General features: G+C 39.5%; 2 protein-coding genes across 2 annotated transcripts; one reads left to right on the top strand and one right to left on the bottom strand.

Moving 5' to 3' along the window:
* The first annotated feature begins 1,496 nt into the window (after nucleotides 1-1,496).
* On the top strand, nucleotides 1,497-1,852 carry LOC26514660. The gene is made up of 2 exons (XM_014906868.3): nucleotides 1,497-1,588; nucleotides 1,637-1,852. The coding sequence occupies exons 1-2, from the start codon at nucleotides 1,552-1,554 to the stop codon at nucleotides 1,798-1,800; spliced, it is 201 nt and encodes a 66-aa protein (XP_014762354.1). The 5' UTR covers nucleotides 1,497-1,551; the 3' UTR covers nucleotides 1,801-1,852.
* An 8,672-nt stretch (nucleotides 1,853-10,524) lies between these two features.
* LOC6497391 (V-type proton ATPase 116 kDa subunit a1) lies at nucleotides 10,525-15,698 on the bottom strand. The gene is made up of 4 exons (XM_001962144.4): nucleotides 15,588-15,698; nucleotides 11,305-13,492; nucleotides 10,822-10,993; nucleotides 10,525-10,762 (listed from the first exon to the last, which is right to left on the bottom strand). Exons 2-4 carry the CDS (start codon nucleotides 13,469-13,471, stop codon nucleotides 10,669-10,671), a joined length of 2,433 nt encoding a protein of 810 aa, XP_001962180.1. The 5' UTR covers nucleotides 13,472-13,492; nucleotides 15,588-15,698; the 3' UTR covers nucleotides 10,525-10,668.
* Between the last annotated feature and the right edge of the window lie 2,434 nt (nucleotides 15,699-18,132).

The following is an 18,132-nucleotide window of genomic DNA, read 5'->3' as shown; positions in this document are numbered from 1 at the left end:
ATATAATTTTCGAATTAAGGATTCACAAAATAAATGATAGGCAGCAATTTATTCAAGCATTCATAATATCCTTAATCACACACACACAGATAGTTTCATTTGCTTGAGTTATTGTCAAAATTATCCCCAATGTCTTTTGCATAATTATGTTGAGTTTTAGTTTCTGCCAGATCCTCCGCTTCTCTCCATTATCCTAGCTAAGCCCTAAAAGTTCATTTTAATCGCCCATTCAGGATGTGTTTATAGTTCTCATGTGTGTGTTTGTGATTAATGAAGATTAATAAAGAGGAAAATTGTTACCAATCTGTAAAAGGTTAGTTTGATGTGCTTTGAATATGATTTGGGCTTGACAGTTTATATGCTTGAGTAGATTGAACCCCAACATTTTATAGTCAATATATGATTTCATTAGGCGATTTACTCAAATGAAAACAATGAAAGGATAAAGATGAGTAGTTGAAATAATTTCTTTGAAATGAATTTTAAAGCCACAATGAGCGTATAATTGGAATATCGTGACTCGGCGCCATGGCCACACATAAATGTTATTAAAACTAAGAAAGGCAGAAGGAGAAAGATCTGAAAAACTAGATGTAGGGGGCCATTATAACACCGCTTAAAATTTATGAAAGCACTTGCGGCATTTCTCGTCGAGTTTTGGAATTTTTTATTTATTTATTTCGCTGCTTGCTAGACCATTGTTCGAAATTTTTGCGTGTCGGCAATAAGATTAAATTGCTTTTGTTGTCTTGGCAACAGCAAACAGTGAGCCATAAAGATATCCTCACACGCATCACAGCCAACGGAACAATTGAAAGTCAGGTTTTTTTGTCAACAAAAGTTAACAATACGCACGGTTGGAGATTATTTTTTTTTATTGAGGCTCCTATGGCGTAAATTCAATAACGACCTTTGCTTTAAATATTTATTTATTTAAAGGCAACCATAACTAATTCTATTTTCTATGGCACTTTATTCTTTTTTTTAATACACGATATGCTATAATATTTATTCACTTTTAAAAACACTCATTAATAAGCAATATGAAGTTACTTCTGTTGATATTATTCTTTGCTGTCTGTCATGCAAGAAATTATTCAAAAACAAGCGTTCTAAATGGTTTGTAATTATTTTTGTGATAAACATTATTAATCATTTTTTTATTTAGAATTATGCAAAAGACATAAAAGTGGTCCACCCTGCCTTAAACTGAAAACCTTTTATTGGAGCGTCAAAGCTGGGAAGTGTAAGGCCACAAAATATTTAATCGAGCCTTGTAGTTTCTTTCTTCGATCGGATACCTGCAATAAGATATGTTCCACGCACATCGAATCCTTTGACCAACTAGAGGAATTTGTTCATATTATGTGAAATAAAAAAAGTATAATAAATTAAATAAGAAAGCTCATTAAGAAGTTAATGTATTTGGTCTCAAATCGAATTCATTATTTAAAGTTTAAGACTTTTAATTAAACATTTTAAACAGTCACTATGAAGATCTTGTTTATATTAGTTTCTTTTCTTGTTCTTGGTTTGGTTGAATGTTGGGAAATGTATGCGCATGTTGCCATAAGTCCTATTTACAATAGTAAGTCCATTGTTTTTAACTATTTATAAAATTTAGTAAATTTTTTAGCTGTTTGCAAGCGAACTGGTGGCTCCATAACATGCTACCAAAATAATACTTGGGGCTTTGATGAAAAGACTCGGAAATGCTATTTGGTTCCACAAAATAAAGAACCTTGCGGATTTTTCGATGGAAAAAAAGGATGTCAGGACTTTTGTATTAGAAAACATTAAAAATTATACACTTGTGTTGAAATTAAAATAAATAATTTTTTTTGTAGGGAACTAATAGCTATTGCAAAATTGATTAAAAAATAAGTATTTAGTTGGGAATCTTAAGTTAGTTACCATGAAGTTCTTCGCCCTGCTGGTTCAGTTTTTGGTTAACATTTTCCTTTTTCTGGTGTCTGGTGACACTTCCATTCAAAAACGTATGATATTTTAACTGACGTATAATGGAGTACATTATTATTTATTAATGTTTTTTTCGCAAAGTTCTCTGCAGGATTAATATTGAAGACGGAATGTGCATCGATGATTATGATACATGGGCATTTAACGAGAAAACCCTCACATGCTATCATGTGTCCATGGGCAAAGATCCCTGTGGGAACTTCGATAGTGAGCGTTCCTGTAACGGGTTTTGTTCTCAGAAAAATGATACAGTAGAAAAGAATATATCTATCAATTAAAATATATTTTAGTCCGTATATTATTATGAAGTTTAAAAAATATATTTTTTAAAAGTCTATTTTGCAAATCTTGTTGTTTTGGTTCCTTTTAATAATTAAAGACCATTTTTTAAATTGGAGTGTAAATACGTATTCCTTATCATTAAGTTTGTTTGCCTTTCTCCCATTTGTTTGCTGGTCGTACAAGTATAAAGTTCATCAAGAAACTCCACTGGAGCATGTGTCCTTGGCGGTCCATTGTCCTTTGGCTTTGCTGTTTGTTATTTGTTGTTGTCTGGTTGGCTGTTGTTGCCGCTAATGAAACATACTTCTGGCACTTTATTTCATTTGCTCTCTCGCTTCGCCCTAGAAATAGACCGTCCCCTTAGTTTTTGGCCCTATTCACCCCGCCGTTGTCCCTTTGCAGCATTTAGCTCATTTTCGCCGACTTGGCTCAAGTTTTTGTGTCCTTGGTTTTATTAGATTTTATTTGCTTAGTCTTTATTTGTCTTTTACCGTCGTTTGCCTTCTTCTTCTTGGCATTAAGTGTCCAATTTTAGTTCAGTACTTCCATTTTCCGGATTGCGGCGGGTGCTTATTTTTTCCGTTTTTTTTTTGAGTGATAATATTTTGATACTCATCATTTGGATGGGTTAAGGAATTTAAAAGTTTGTCAACTTTTTAAAGTATTTCAAAGGAGCTCTAACTTTTTAGACAATAGCAAGAATTTCAAGAAATTATTTAAAATTCCTTTTAAAAATATTTCTGATCTTCACATTTCATAACATATTTTTTGAAAATTCCCATTAATGGGTAGTAGTATTTTAGCCAAAGCCCTGGCTTAAGCCACTCCTTTTCCTTTTGGCCTGTTTTCTTTTGTGCCCGGCTTTTACTTGCCACTGCAGAATCCTTGCTCCTGGCTGGTGGCTCCTGTTCTATTTGCTCTGGCCCTTTGTTGGTTTGTTTTGTGATGAAAACTTTGCTCTGCCAGCTGGCCACATATGCCCTACCATCTCATCCTTTCATCAGAGAACCCCCATCTAGCCTCTTCATTCTCATCCTTTTTCTTTTCTTTTTATTTAATTTGCTGCTGTCTACTTTTTTAGTATTTTTTTTTAGCAAATTCGTCAAGTTTGTAAACACAAATTATGACAATTAAGTTGACTGTTGACTTGTTTGAGTTCGTTGTCTGCAAACTTGGCTTGCAATTTAAAAGGCTGACGAAATTGCATTAAATTCCTGCCGAACTCGCTGACGGCAAATTCAATTAGGAATGCGACGTGCAACAAAAAAAAAAAGTAAAGGAAAAAAACCTAAAATAAAATTAATAAAAAATGAAATGCTCGCTTGACATCAGAGGCGAGCTTAATTTTCGTTTTAATCTTGGATGGTGTGGCAGTGTCGGATCGAAAAGTTTAAGGCTGCCATTGGCACACAGGTGCTCTCTGGCACGGGCTCTGGCAGAGTTCTCGTCCTCGGGGCCAGGAGGTGTTAAAGGTGGCCTGCAGCCACAATTGTTCATTAGATTAGCAAGTTGGCAGCAAAAGTTTTTAGCCCGGCTCAAATGCCACTTTCACGGCTGCTGACACACTTGACTTGGATTGCGTTTTCCAGCCTTCTCTCTTTTTTCCCATTTCTGGGTTTTTATTTTTTTGCACCATTTTCAAGAAATTTTATGAATTTTCTTATCAATTCAAAAGGCGAGAGACGACAAAAATTTACGTGCTCAAAGTGGCAAGTTGTCACAACGACAAGCCAATCTATATATCTGGGGGTGTGTGTGTGGGCCAACTTTTTGGCTCGTTTTGGCCCTCTACCGAGTGGTACCCCTCCGCTGCATCGCATCGCTGTCTCAATTTGTCATTGAAGTTGCCGCTGTAGCTGCCGATAAGAAAGTTTTCACTTGATATAAGCAAATGCGGCTATTGATGGTAAATGTTGGCAGTTAGTCTTCTCCCCTGACTCTGTGCCCTGGACCTTGGCTGCTTGTCTCAAGACTTAAATCGAATTTTCAGGATTTTTTTCTTGTCTTGCGTCTAAAGTTGAAAACCTTGGGAATTGTGGCGTTTAATGATGAGAAATTTCTTATGGTTTTCTTGTGAAAAATGAATGTGATTTGTCACTAAACAGACAGGCTCTAAACAGATTAAAATTATCTGTAATTACTATAGACTAGAACTTAAGGAAGTTATTTTTTTAATGAAAAATATTATGGATATGTTAATTCTACCAATTAAATATATATTAGAAACTTCATTTTATCTGTATTAAGGTCACACGTGAAGTCCACGCAACTTAGCTGGCCAGAGGAAATGCGGAAAACCGACCCAGAAATCAAGGGGAAAACGCAAGGAAATGCCACCAAGGTCCGGGGGGCAAGCACAGCAATGGCTGAGGAGCGTGTTACATAATTAAAAGGCTGCCCCGAGGTGGCAAGAGTGTGAAAATAGGGCGAGAGACAAACTATAAAATAAACCAAGAGGGGAGTAACCCACTCGAGCGCATAAAGGAGTTTTTATTACCTGAAACTGGAATTCTAGTCCTGTGTGGCACCCGTGTGCCTTAATAATAGCCACTTCGTCTCATTGTCCTTTTCCGGTAATAATTCCGCATTTATCCCCCCTTCGGGTTACCCTCTCTGACTAGAGTAACCCAACACGTTCCGCTGCTTGGCCGGGCTAAATTAGCTGTGACAGCCGCCGTTCGCCGTTCACCGTCCGACGCGTCCTACAAAATGTCTTCTCGGCCGCAAGGATTCGAGGTCGCAACTGCGGCTCAAGACATACCTGAATGCGACTCCTTGCGACCACGTTATCATTTATAATGAGTTAATTACATTTAATACGCATGTACAATGGCCTGTTGAACATGGCGCACAATTAAATGTGACCCTGGCCAAAGGAGCGTCCGCAGTAATAACAACAAAGGATAACGTGGCTATATCTATATATGTGTGTTTGTGTTTGTGTGTTAAGGCCATAGAGCTTTACGCTTTAAGCAGTAGTTGCGTTTAATTGCTGCTTTGAGGTTTATTAGCTGCTGATTGTCAGCATAATTACATTTGCCTAAGCCAGCCAAATAGTTCGGCTTATATAGGCCAAAATAAAGGATATTAGATAAGGTGGGAACTATTTTTATATTATATAGATATTTGATAAATTTTAGTTTGATTCTAAAACCTTTTCGCAAACTATAATCACTTTTTTGGACACTCGTCATATTTTACTTGATAAACTTGGGGGTAGAACTTTTTGGCAACTAAAGCCATATTGCCATTTATCAATAGACCATTTTTCATATCAACAGGAGGAGTGGAACGGGAGTGGGAGGGTAAGCGAGTGGACAAACTAAAAACATTTATCAACATCTATTCGGGTACCAGAAAAACAACACCCCTTTTGGCGTTGCATACTTTCGGGAGCTGCCATCGGCCATATTACGTATACGTGACAGCAGCTTGAAAATGGAAAATGGAAAATCCATTCCCGACGCCTCCTGGCGACAAATTCTTTGCAGACATCTAAGCATTTAACAATTTGCGACCACACCCACTTTCGACAAACTACGATTGGTATGCCTCCACCCACTTACCACCCACCACCCTCAATATTTGGCTGCTGCCCATTGCATTTCTCAGAATTGTAATAAAAAAAAAATATTTTAAACCACAATTTTGGGTTTTTTTTTTTTAAGTTCGACAAATAAAAATCTTGCTTTGTGCCTCCTGTTGTGCCTCGTGTCCTAGCTCCTGCTCCTGCCACTGACAGCTGCAAAATTTGTGCGCTCTTGTTCATTTGTTTGACTGCCCATTGTTGTGTGTGTGTGGGTGTGTGTGTTGGTTGGTTGTTGGGTGTGTGTGACTGCATGTTTGTTGCTATGCCAAAAATTGAACACACAAAGCAATTGCTATGCAACATTTGTGCAGACATGGCCCCGAGTCAAAAAATAAAAGTAAACAACAGAAAAAAAAAATAAAAAACACATATACAATTGCTGTACAATTGAGAGAGTACTACAAAGGCCTCGCATATGGATGTGTCTGTGTGTTTTGGAACGTTTAATAGTTTTATTGGAAGCCGCAAGCGTTTTTTGATACTCAGCAATCAACGTCGCTCAGAGGTCGGTAATTTCTTAAATATTCATAAAAATTTATGATTTTATATTGATTTATAATGCCAATGATTATTGCTTGATTTTTTTGGATTAAATTATATTAAATATTTAAGAGTAATTAGAAAAATGAAAAAATTACTCAAGTCAAATATACAAATCTCTTAAATTTTCAAATCTTTTGTAAGTTATTTTCAAATATATATTCATAAAAATCTGATAAAAAAGTTAACTGAGAATGGTCTCTAAAATGCCTCTTAAATTAAAAATGAGTTGTTTTCATCGTTTTTAAACATATTTGTAGTTTTAAATTTTTTTAATGGGTATTTCCTAAGTCGTCTTAGCAAGAGCCTCTATAAATTTTTGATGGAAACATACTTGGCCGGCACACTCGTTGCTTGTCATGTTGTATGGTCAATTGTTTATTGTTAACATGGTCAATTCAACACCCCTGCCATCCCTCCCATTCGCTTTCAGCTCGTTTCATACAATCCTATAGCTCACATATATATTTCTAGAAATATCAAATTACTTGGGTTTTCCTTTTGATGCCTCTCAAGAATTTATATCTCGAGCAATTTGTGGCTTTGGCCCGGCTGTCAGCACAGTTCGCATTGGGAGACAAATTAATCCGTTTTCAGCATTCCATCATGGCCAAAAGCGTCCAAACAAAGACGGATGGCCAAATAAGTGGGAGAAAGTGGAAAGGCGACATTTTAACACTTTAATACAATCAGAATGCAGCTGCACATTAAGCTAATTAGAGAAGGGGGCAGGTTTCGGATTAAACAATGGTGGGTTTCGGATGAATATGCGTCGGCTGCCAAAATGGCTAATGCACTTTTCAGCTCCCACTGACAGCCCAAAAAGCAGGAAGCACACAGCACACAGCTGAAAAACATAAAGCAATCCCCTCCCACAATAGACGTGGGCGGTGGAATATTTTATGGGCTGACAAAAGACAGGCCACCGCACTGAGATGACCGACTTCATCGTCAACAAAGCTGGCGCCTTGGGCGCAAATTTCAATGCGTTTTAAGCATAAAATAAATGTCCACTAAAAATGTCTCTGGCATTGTTGTTTCAGCCTTCTAGTGGGCGTGCCAGCGTTGTGCAGCCAGCCAGTGGGCAAAATATGAAAGAAAAAAAATATTTCACGAATGTGTTGAGATTTTATAAAGCACTGAAAACAAAATATATTATAATAAATGCTGAAAGGAGAGTGTGAAAATATTTTGAAAATTATAAATTAAATATTCCTTTAATGCTATTTGTCTCAGTGTAATAACGAGCTCTCTAACATGTCTCAAGGACATGTTCATGGCTGACTGCCTCGGAGTCCTCGCTGAACTGAACTGAGTAGGAACGGTACAGGACCTGAACTGGACTGAGTTGGCCCAAATCGCTGCAAGTGCTTTTAAGTCGTTGTCAAATGCAAAGAGCACAATAATTCAAATTTATGACGCGCAATTGTGCTCACACACTTTCCCCGCTTTCACCCACCGACCCTCTTGGGGCTATCCAGGACTTTGTCCTTTTTTTAGCCAAGGCATAAATAAAGTAAAAGTTGGAACGTGCGTCCAGCTGGGTGGGTGGATCGTCATGGAGTATGTAAATTTAGTAACCCCAGGGCCGGGAAAAAATTTTATAATTTGTGGCTCTCTCACTGAACAATTATTTTATGCCTTCGCTGTCCATTTCAGTGAAATCACTGGTAACGTGGTAAGGTGGTCAGGACGGCAAGAAGAAAGTGAAGCTGTTGGAAAATTATCTGCTTTTGATTTACGGACTTTGTTGGACGCGGTGTCGTAAAATCTGGTAAAGCCCAAGCCCAAGTCGGATAATTTGGGATTCGGTGATTTGGACGTGGTCTTTCTGTGTTTCTGAAAGTGATAATAAAAGTGGGACACCAAGAAGTTGATCTAGATTTCAGATTTGAGCTTATGCTCTGATTTTCGATGGTTATAAAAGCCAGCAAATAAATCCCCAATAAAAGTAAAGAACTAGCCATTTTATGGGCGGCATATTTCATTAATTTTATATCAAAGCAATTCAACAAATTGCATATTTATTTAATTGTTTCGAATAAATCCAGAAATAAAAGCCGGGCCTCCAGAGGAATTTATGTACGGAATCTATACAATAAAGGAAATATTTTGCCATGGCATTCAATTAGAAAGCTGCATATGTCAGACAACAAAATAAACAAAAACACAAAAAAATAAGTTGAAAAATTATAAAGAAAATATGAAATGTAGGAACAATTAAAAAGCAATATCTATGGATTCGTGTATGTGGCCAGGAATAAAACTATTATTTCGATATCGTGTATTTTAGCGGATTTATAAACAAATCCCAATGCAAATCAGCGACACTGAACAAATGCAGTTTGATTTATATTTACCCTGGTACGGTCCTGGCATAAAAAATCAAATGACAACTGGCAATACAAAAAAAATGTGGCCGAAATGTTCAAAAGAAACTTTGGAAAAACTAAATGCAAATAAATGTGTTCGAGAAAATAAATTAAAACAAATGCACGAGCAAATGCGGCAGTTGTCCATAAAGTGGCGCCCAGGACGGGCGAAAAAAAAAAATGGAGGCCAAACACAGAGCAGCACAAACATTGATTAATACGAGGCCAAATGCATTAGGCCAGAGAACATAATTTACGACCAACTGCCACACAGTCCCGCTGTCTATGTATGGACAAATATTTATTTGTTTAATGTATTTTGCAGCAATATTTATATGCCGTTTCGATTTCGGGCATTTATTTCCGATTCTGCCAATGCCGATTCTGATGTCGATGGTTATATGTAGCGTATACGTAATGTTTCTTGTTTTTTTTTTTGAGCAAACGCGTGAGGAACCGAAAAACTTGACCAGAATGTCAGCTGCTCAAACAAGACCATGATAGCCACTATTGCCATCAGCGATTGGGATGACAGATAAATAATAGTCTATTTTTGCAGTGTAGGTCTACTCTAAAATAATGGGTTATAGTAGTTTTGATAAGTTTGTTAAGAAAGTATCTATAAGTAAAGTATCTATTCTACCATTTATGTATACCATATTATATATATTATATTATATTATACCATTTTGTTCTTTTTTTTTAAATATTTATTCAACAAACCCTTATTTGTTCCTCTTAAGAATTTTTAATATTTATTTGTTGATGTTTTTAAGATCCAAGGGTATTCCTATTCCAAAACTCCCATGGAACACCTCCTACTTGTTCTCTTAGTCGCTGTATCCTGCTGTTGTTTGGTTGTTTTGAAAACAGCATTTGACATGCGGGTTCAAAGCGTTTGGCCGACAGTTTCAATTCCTATTTGCATTGCGTGTGTTTTGGCCGGATCACCTCTCCACTCACCTGCCTGCGTGCCATTTTCTATGGCCAGCCAGTTGTCAGCACTGCAATACTCACAAAAATATATTTTTTGGCACACATGCCATAGATGGGACACTGGAAGCTCCAAAAAAGATCAACACGCGAACTCGAACACGTTGAATTTGGCCAACGAGCAAAATACCATAAATACAAAACGCAATCAATTGAGTTCGAATGCAAATATTTAGCAAAAAGTACAGGGAAGAGGAAAAACAAAGGAAACACAGGACTTTAGCAAAGCAGGAGCCTGGAGCTAAGGGTTTACATTCAATATACCCATTTAAAGGATTTATTTTTTTTGTTTAAGAAGCCTTCCTCTTTAAAGACTTTCGCTGCCAAGGTTTCTACTTAACCGTATTGAACTATCATTTTCGTACTGATATGACCTCCCACTAGTTTGTGGAGTGTGTGAACTACCTTTTTATTATTATTTAAATTGTCCAGTGTGCAATTTCACAACTCAATGCCCATTGGACAGTCGAACTGACAACATCATTTCGGCAAATGACAACTTTTCTAATGCCAAAAAAAAGGCAGACACAGGAGCTCAAACACAAGCTTGCTTTTTAGGATGAAAAGCAATTTGCTTTGAGATTGTCCGGAATATGTGCAGTTCCTACTAGTGTATGGGATCACTTGTATGGATATATGAATATATATAGTCAGTGTCTGCAGATGTCACTTGGGTGACCATAGAGAGATTGTCAGAAAGCATATGACAAACATTTGTCGTCAGCCGACAAAACCAGAAATGAGCCAACTAAAGGGAAATATTCAGGATTCAGTATGCATATCAAACGAAAATTTATTTTTTCGTATAAAAAAAATCCAAAGCGAAAGGAAACGAAATAAAAAGAAAATACTTGAAGGATAGTGCGTCCTGCGCTGTTTCACTATCCCTTTTGCAGCCATCTTCCCTACTCTCTAGTCGTCGTCGCTGACATCCAGGATAGTCTTGAAGGCGAAGGGCTCGAAGGCGTAACCAGCGCCCTCATAGAACTTGCTCATGAACTCCACCCTAAAAAATACATTTATTAATAATTTGCAAAAAAAATGATATTTAATTGAAGTTTTTACCAGTGCAAGCGAAGAGTGTGCAGGAAGGCGGAGAGTCCTTCGATGAGCACCAGGATGCCGACTGTCAGAAGAGCCCAGGCTCCAAAGAACACATAAATGAGTATGCTGCCGATGTAGCTATCATAACCGAAGCCCATCGAGAAAACCATGCTCCATAGCACCTCAGATAGCTCTGAAAATAAAAAAATAAATATTTTTAATTATTTATTTCTAGCACGGGTTAAATTTGTAATTTGTATGGCAAACATGCTTCTATAAAAAACTGAGTTGTTTTTTTATAGCCTGATTTGGTTTCGTTGATAGAGAATATATGAGCTCATAAATGATAAACTTGTTATCACTAATTGGATTTGTTCTGAGAGTTTAACGATTTCTTGATAGTACTGACACCTTCGCGACCTGGCAACTTCTTTTTAATGAAATGTTGCAATGTAATGTAATTATATTTATAGCTTAAAGTTAAGTTAAAGATATTTAACTTACGTGCATGAGCCAGGGACAAGGCCCACAATCGCAGATAGGACGCCGTGTGGGAGACTGTACTGAGCACATACTCTATGGTGTGGATGGCCTGGTGGATGAAGATCTCGCCCATGGCCTCATCGTCGTGACCTCCACCGCCTGGTTTAGGTGCTGGAGCTCCACTGGTCTTGCGCTTCAGCATAATGTACAGGGGCTTGCCCAAAAGCATCCAGGGAATGCATACAATGGCCACAATGACAAAGACCTGCTGAATCGACTTCTGGCCATCGAACATGAACTCCTTGCAGGGTTCCGGAGTGTCCTGGGAGCCTTGGAGAATCATGTTAATGAAAAGGATCAGAATGGAAGGAGCACAGGCGGGCGAAAGGGGTCCCTCGACGGTATCATTGTAGACGACCCACTTAAAGAACATCATGAAGACCATGTAGCCGAAGAGCAGGATAAGGAACAGCACTTGGGGAAGGAACTCCAGGAATATGCTCGCGTACTTCTTGTAATAAACAAAATTAACCACAGACATGGATACACCGAAGATCATGTGAAGGACTCCCACAATGATGGACAGCTTCATCTTGAAGGTGTTTAGGAAAATGATCTTGTTGTCGGCCATCTGCCAAATGGGATCCATGCCAAAGGGATAGGTCTTCCAAACCGTATCGTTCGGTCGCAATGTGATTGACTTTAGATTTTCATCCTCAACCACTGCTCTGGTGTAGTTCATGTGCCAGCCAGATCCGAAGATGTTCATCGACTTGGAGAAAATATCATTGTAAATGAAGCCCGTGTAGATGGAGAAGATGCCCATGAGGAAGATGATGTATCGACCGCCGAAGAAGATGTTAAAGATCTCCTCGCGAATGGAGGCCAGTTTCTTCTCCTGGATGATAAGGTAGGAGGCGACGGCTACTAGGATCAGGCCGTGTCCCAGATCGCCGAACATCACGGCAAATAGGAAGGGGAAAGTGATGCAGGCGTACAGCGCGGGATTCACTTCCCGGTAGGAGGCCATGCCGTAGGAGTCCACCAGATTCTGAAAGCCACTGGTGAACTTATTGGTCCTAGTGTAGGTCGGTGGCTGTTCATTGGTCTCGATCACATTCATAAAGGCCGGTATGGAGCTCTCCGAGGCTTTCGAGGCCCGGGCCAAGGCATCCTGGACCGTGAGAATATCATTTGTGGGCACCCATCCTTCGCCAATCAGACACTTGCCCGTCACATCCGGATTGAAGTAGTTCAGAATGTGGTAGATGGCCTTCATCTTGCGCACCATTATAGACCAGCGGGGCAAGTGCTTAGACGCTGAGCTCAGAACTCGGCTGCGGTGGTCGGCACTCTGGCTAAGGACCAGCTTGAGGTCCTCCAATCTGACATTCACGTCCTTGACCATCTCCGCCCGCTCAGCATGTGAACTGGGGCATGGGTAGACGGAAGCATGATAGCCGGCGCAGACCTTCTTGATCCTTTGCTTCAGCTGTTCGCCCTGGAAGAAGGCCACGAAGACAGTCTTCAGGACGGGGCGTCCGGTCTCCTCGTCATCACAGAGCCCATCAATGTCGCTGCGTCGCAAAAAAATGTTTCCCCTGGAGATGCGCCACAACATTCGTTCGAAACTGAAGAACCTCTCCAGCTTAATGACTCCAGCCACGAAGGCCAGCTGGCCACGTTGAGCTCCTCCCTGTTGCTGGGCGGGATCGTTAGGATCCAGTTTGCGATTGGAGTCCAGGTTGATGACCTCCTGGTCGGAGAAGAAGCCTTCGGTGTTCTCCAGTACGTTCTTGAGTTCCTGCATGTGTCGGAAGTTGGCATTCAAACTGGCTCCGTTGGCGGACATTTCGCGCAGTTCGTTCTCGGTCTTCTCCAGCTGCGCCTCGAGGTCCACAATCTCGCGGGGATTCGGTGCTCCAGGCTCCTCCTCCGGTTTCAGTTCCGGCAGCTTCAGTCCATCGTCCTTCATCTCGGACTCTACGTAGCGCAATCGTCGCTCCATGTCATCGCACCTCCTGACCTCTGTCACATATTTGCGCTGGAAGGCACTGACCTCCTCATTGAGATCGCGAAACTGGACACACCCACTCTCGCCCAGCTCGGCTATGGAGGCGTAGGCTGCCTCTGGCTGGATGAAGAGCTGGCACAAGGCCATCTCCTCACTACGGAACATGTCTCCCATGATCGGATCCGTGGGCTATTACTGGAAAAAAAGGTAAAAATTGATTATGAATCATTTTTTATCTTGGTACGTGGTAACTAATAATTCCCAAATAAAAAGCGGCCTTTGGTTATATGACTGACTATTTTGTAGACCTCACAGAGAGTCATCAAAAATTTCCATTCATAATAAAAATTGGACAATTCCAATAAACTAATTATGAGTGATATAAGGTGGATTTTATGATTGGTAATTGATCGAAAACTATTTACAAATTTTGACATTTATTAAATTTGCTCATTTGGAGAACCATTTATTTCCACAATTGCAATAGAGTGATAGTATAATGAGGTTTATTGTCGAGTGGTAATAGGTTCGGGCGTCATATTGTTTCAACATTGTCGATTTGCTGATCCAACTGACGCAGTTTTTTATGGGCCATTCACAGCCACTTGAGGGTAGTCGGTGCTCAGTGTCGCAATCAATCACATAAGTGAAACTCCATGGAACAGAACCGAACTGATTAGATTATATACCCGGGACCGGACTATCAAGATCGTCGTGGTTGTTATCTCTGGCGTAGTGCCTGGTATTTGGAGTGGGCGGCATTCAACGCTCTGAGCGCATTAATAATTTGAAATTATTAACAATTACTGGCAATCAGTAGGTTTATAAATAAGCCTCGAAAGTCTTTTATTGCATTAAACGCTTATTGCCGGGCCAGGACTTGCAACAGTGTCTTCTGATAACCGATTTTGGCATACAGATTGTGCTGGATTTTTATGGCCTATGCTGTTGGCCGTGATTGCGGCCAAGCCTGTCTGGCTATAAACCCATGATTGACTCTCGCTCTCAGCTGACTGATAAAAAGACGCGCTGTCTGGCCCCTGAAATCTCATTCCGGTAATAATTTGATAGTTTTTTCGGGTCTCTGGGGCTTGTCAGTAGTGATATGCGAGCTTTGATTTACGGTGTCTGGAAGTAAGTTTTAGGAATTTTTATTGATTTTTTAATTGGTTTATAAATTATAAGTCGCGAACTGGAATGTAACTCAAGGTTAATGCTGTTTTTGAGAAAAAAATTTAACGATTCAGTAGTTTTCTAAACTAGTTTATGACATAGTTGTTTAACAAATTGTTCGCAATAGTTCAGGTTTCTTATGCAAATGATTAGATAAGTATTTCCAGTCAAAGAAACTTTAAGCCACGACCTAATTGAAAAATGTAGTCCTTCTGGGAAAATTGTTCTTCCGGTAATTTCAACAACAGTTTATAAAATTGATTAACTAGTTGGGGATTTTGTGCCTTTGGGCTATCAATGGATAAATCAGAGCTAGACTTGGCCTTATCGGTACACTTTTGTACATCATTCTTGGCCATAAATCTGCACGGGCCAGACAATTGCCTTTAAGTTGGCCATAAATCTTCGTGGGAAGTTTCAGGCAAATGCCTGATTATATCGACTAGAGGAGAAACATTCACATTTCCATTCTCGTTCTGGTGCTATATTCCCTGCTGGTTTATGTCCGCAATTACGGGTTCATTGGGGGATTGGTCTTGTGGCCCGTTCCCGGATTGCAGGCAGTGTTACTGGGCTCATTAAGAAATCCGTTTGGTGGGCCGTAAAAATATTATCGACGCCACCAATCGTTTGTGTGGCAAATTTCAACTTGACGCTTGAGTGGCTCAATTTGTTGTGTTTTTTTCGCCCCACATGATCCATCACGTGCTCTGACGTCACACATGCCAATTATGGCCACATAGTTGGCTAATAGAAATCGCCTTTAACCGCATGTTAGTGAGTGATTATCAATAATCAACTTAGATACGTTATCGTTGAACTAATTACCATTAGGTTTAATGAAATTGTCAAATACTTAAGAAACAAAGCGGTTTCAAAGATGGAAATATTTATTTTAAAGCCAGATATGGCTGCTTATCTCAGACAACATCGATAACCCCGTAGAGTTAGCTTTTAAATTGACATTATAATTAAGCCAACACGCTTATTAGCCAACAGATTGCCAACGTGGCATAGCCATAAAATTAATCACCACTCCCGACTGCAAATTTTTGCACCACACTCTTGAATGCACTCTTTTAGCTTAAAGAGTCTAGTTTGAAAACACCACACTTACACTAGAGCAGGAAAAACTAATTAACTGGTAAGAGATGATATTTTTTTCGCGACCTGCCACCTCAGCGGTGCAGAAAGAACTGTGCGATCGCCTTAGAGCCACTGAGCTCTATGGCCAATTAGACTGGAGGGCTAATCTAAACAAGCCGATACCAATACACTCATTTCATAATCTTTGCACCAACATTTATATATATATTTGTTGCTATAGTTTTTTTTTTCGTTTTTATCACACGCTCGCAAGCACTTTGCGATTGTAGAACACAAAACACTGAACAGTACTGTCCCGGTTAGACGCTGAAAATTGTTGGCTTATCGCCTTTTTCGGAAAGGTAATCGGCGAATAACCGAAACCCAATTACGTTCAGAACCTCTCGCCGTTCTAGCTAGCTGGTCACTTTTCCTTCAATCATTATCAGTGATTGAGTATAAGCACGAGTTGGCTAACACAAGCTAGTTGTGGCATTACTTCATTGTCACCATTAGCTTTGGAGCCACCCTGACACCGATGTATTGCATCTGATATGGACTAGTGTAGAGTTTATTAAGGAGCCACCCACCACTATCAATACACCAGGTGATTGACAGAATGATCAATCAATCATCCACCAAAAAGGACAGTCGTATGCCATTCGATAACTTGGCAGGTGGTTGTCGTGTATGTTGGATGTGTTTGCTTGGCAACTTTTCAATAATATACTAGCTTAGGTGTGAAGCTTTCTTAAACCTTCACTTTTTACTCACGTCGTCTTCATTCATTTGCCTTTAAATTTTTATGGAATTTATTAAAGACCCAGAAACCCTTGCAATCCTTTGGCAGCCAACCCCAATTGTCACCATTAGCTTTGGAGCCACCCTGACACCGATGTATTGCATCTGATATGAACTAGTGTAGAGTTTATTAAGGAGCCACCCACCACTATCAATACACCAGGTGATTGACAGAATGATCAATCAATCATCCACCAAAAAGGACAGTCGTATGCCATTCGATAACTTGGCAGGTGGTTGTCGTGTATGTTGGATGTGTTTGCTTGGCAACTTTTCAATAATATACTAGCTTAGGTGAGAAGCTTTCTTAAACCTTCACTTTTTACTCACGTCGTCTTCATTCATTTGCCTTTAAATTTTTATGGAATTTATTAAAGACCCAGAAACCCTTGCAATCCTTTGGCAGCCAACCCCAATTGCTAAATGTAATAACTTCCCCAGGCCTTAGCCAGCTTATCTTCGTTTGAGGCCCGACCAAGACACAAATAAGCCATCCACCTTTGTGTTATATGCGAGGATTAGTCAAAGATTTTGGCCAAGAAGTGTAGAGGGAAGTGGAACGGCGGTGGTGGCCTGGCTGCTCAATTGGTATTAGCCCCGATTGTCAAGTGCTTTGTTTATCAAGCAGTACGGGCTCTATGGTACCATCTTAAGTACGAAGGTCTTATCGAGAGTCACGTGCCCTAGTTGATATGGCAACGAATGATTGCTGGAGCACATGATTCATGAGGAATAATTCGTGAATTCACTCTCCATTTAATGGCTCCATAAATCTTCTAATATTCAACTATTGCCGAGTAATCAATAATTTCAGTCTGAAATAGTGTGAATTATTATTTTATAAATGGTTCAAATGCTATACTGTAAACTTTTTATTAATGAGCCTAATTAAAATACAAATTTTAGTGTAATTTAAGTCTCCACTTGACTGATAAGCTGCTTCATTTTTATGGTTCTCGACCTGGGGTCATTACAAACAATTTTCAGGCAGTTTTGAAATTAAAAATCTCCAACTAATGAGCTTAAGCATCTTAATTTATGCCATTTAAATGAGCTCAATTGCACTTTTTGCAACAAAAAACACACAGACACTCGTATGGGAGAGAGTGGAAAAGTAGCTGAAAAATGGGCAGCCACCGCAAATAAATCGCATACAACTTTAAGCTGCAACGACATCATCATCGTGGTGGTACGGTTCCTAATGCCACATAATGATGCTGATAATGGCCATCAGTTAGCGACTGTGTGTGTGTGTCTTTCTATGAGTGTGTGGCAAGCAAAGGGAATGAAAAAGGACGAAACGTTGAACGTTCGCTGTTGAACATAGAAAAGGACCTGGGGCCAGGATTCGCACTATCGGCTAATGTGCGTTACCATTCCATCTGCCTTTTAGCCAACAAAACCGAATCTGCCACAGAGGAAAAAATATTTGGTTTTTAATAGTTGTCTTCTTCTTTACAAAAAACATAAGAAATAATGTCCAACATGCCGTATACGTGATATTCGGAAGACATCTTTAATTTTAGTTAAAAATTATGCAAAGACTACATCCTTTCTCAGTGTAGTTCCTTTTCTACCTCTGTTCCTGGTAATTTTTTGGATCCAATAACTAAATTGTTGCGTGCTGCACTCTGGATTAGACTAATGCCAATATGTACAAGTTGCAACCAAATGGCCGGCGGTGTAAGAGCTTTTCGGTGCGGTCCGCCACACAAACGTGCAGCCAATTCGATTCAGATGTGTTTACAAACGAAAGTTGGGGAATATGCCCCATT

Source organism: Drosophila ananassae, chromosome 3R (assembly GCF_017639315.1).
Source record: "Drosophila ananassae strain 14024-0371.13 chromosome 3R, ASM1763931v2, whole genome shotgun sequence".
NCBI classification, from domain to species: domain Eukaryota; kingdom Metazoa; phylum Arthropoda; class Insecta; order Diptera; family Drosophilidae; genus Drosophila; species Drosophila ananassae.
The sequence above is the reverse complement of the archived record's forward strand: the minus strand, read 5'-3'. Positions and strand labels throughout refer to the sequence as shown.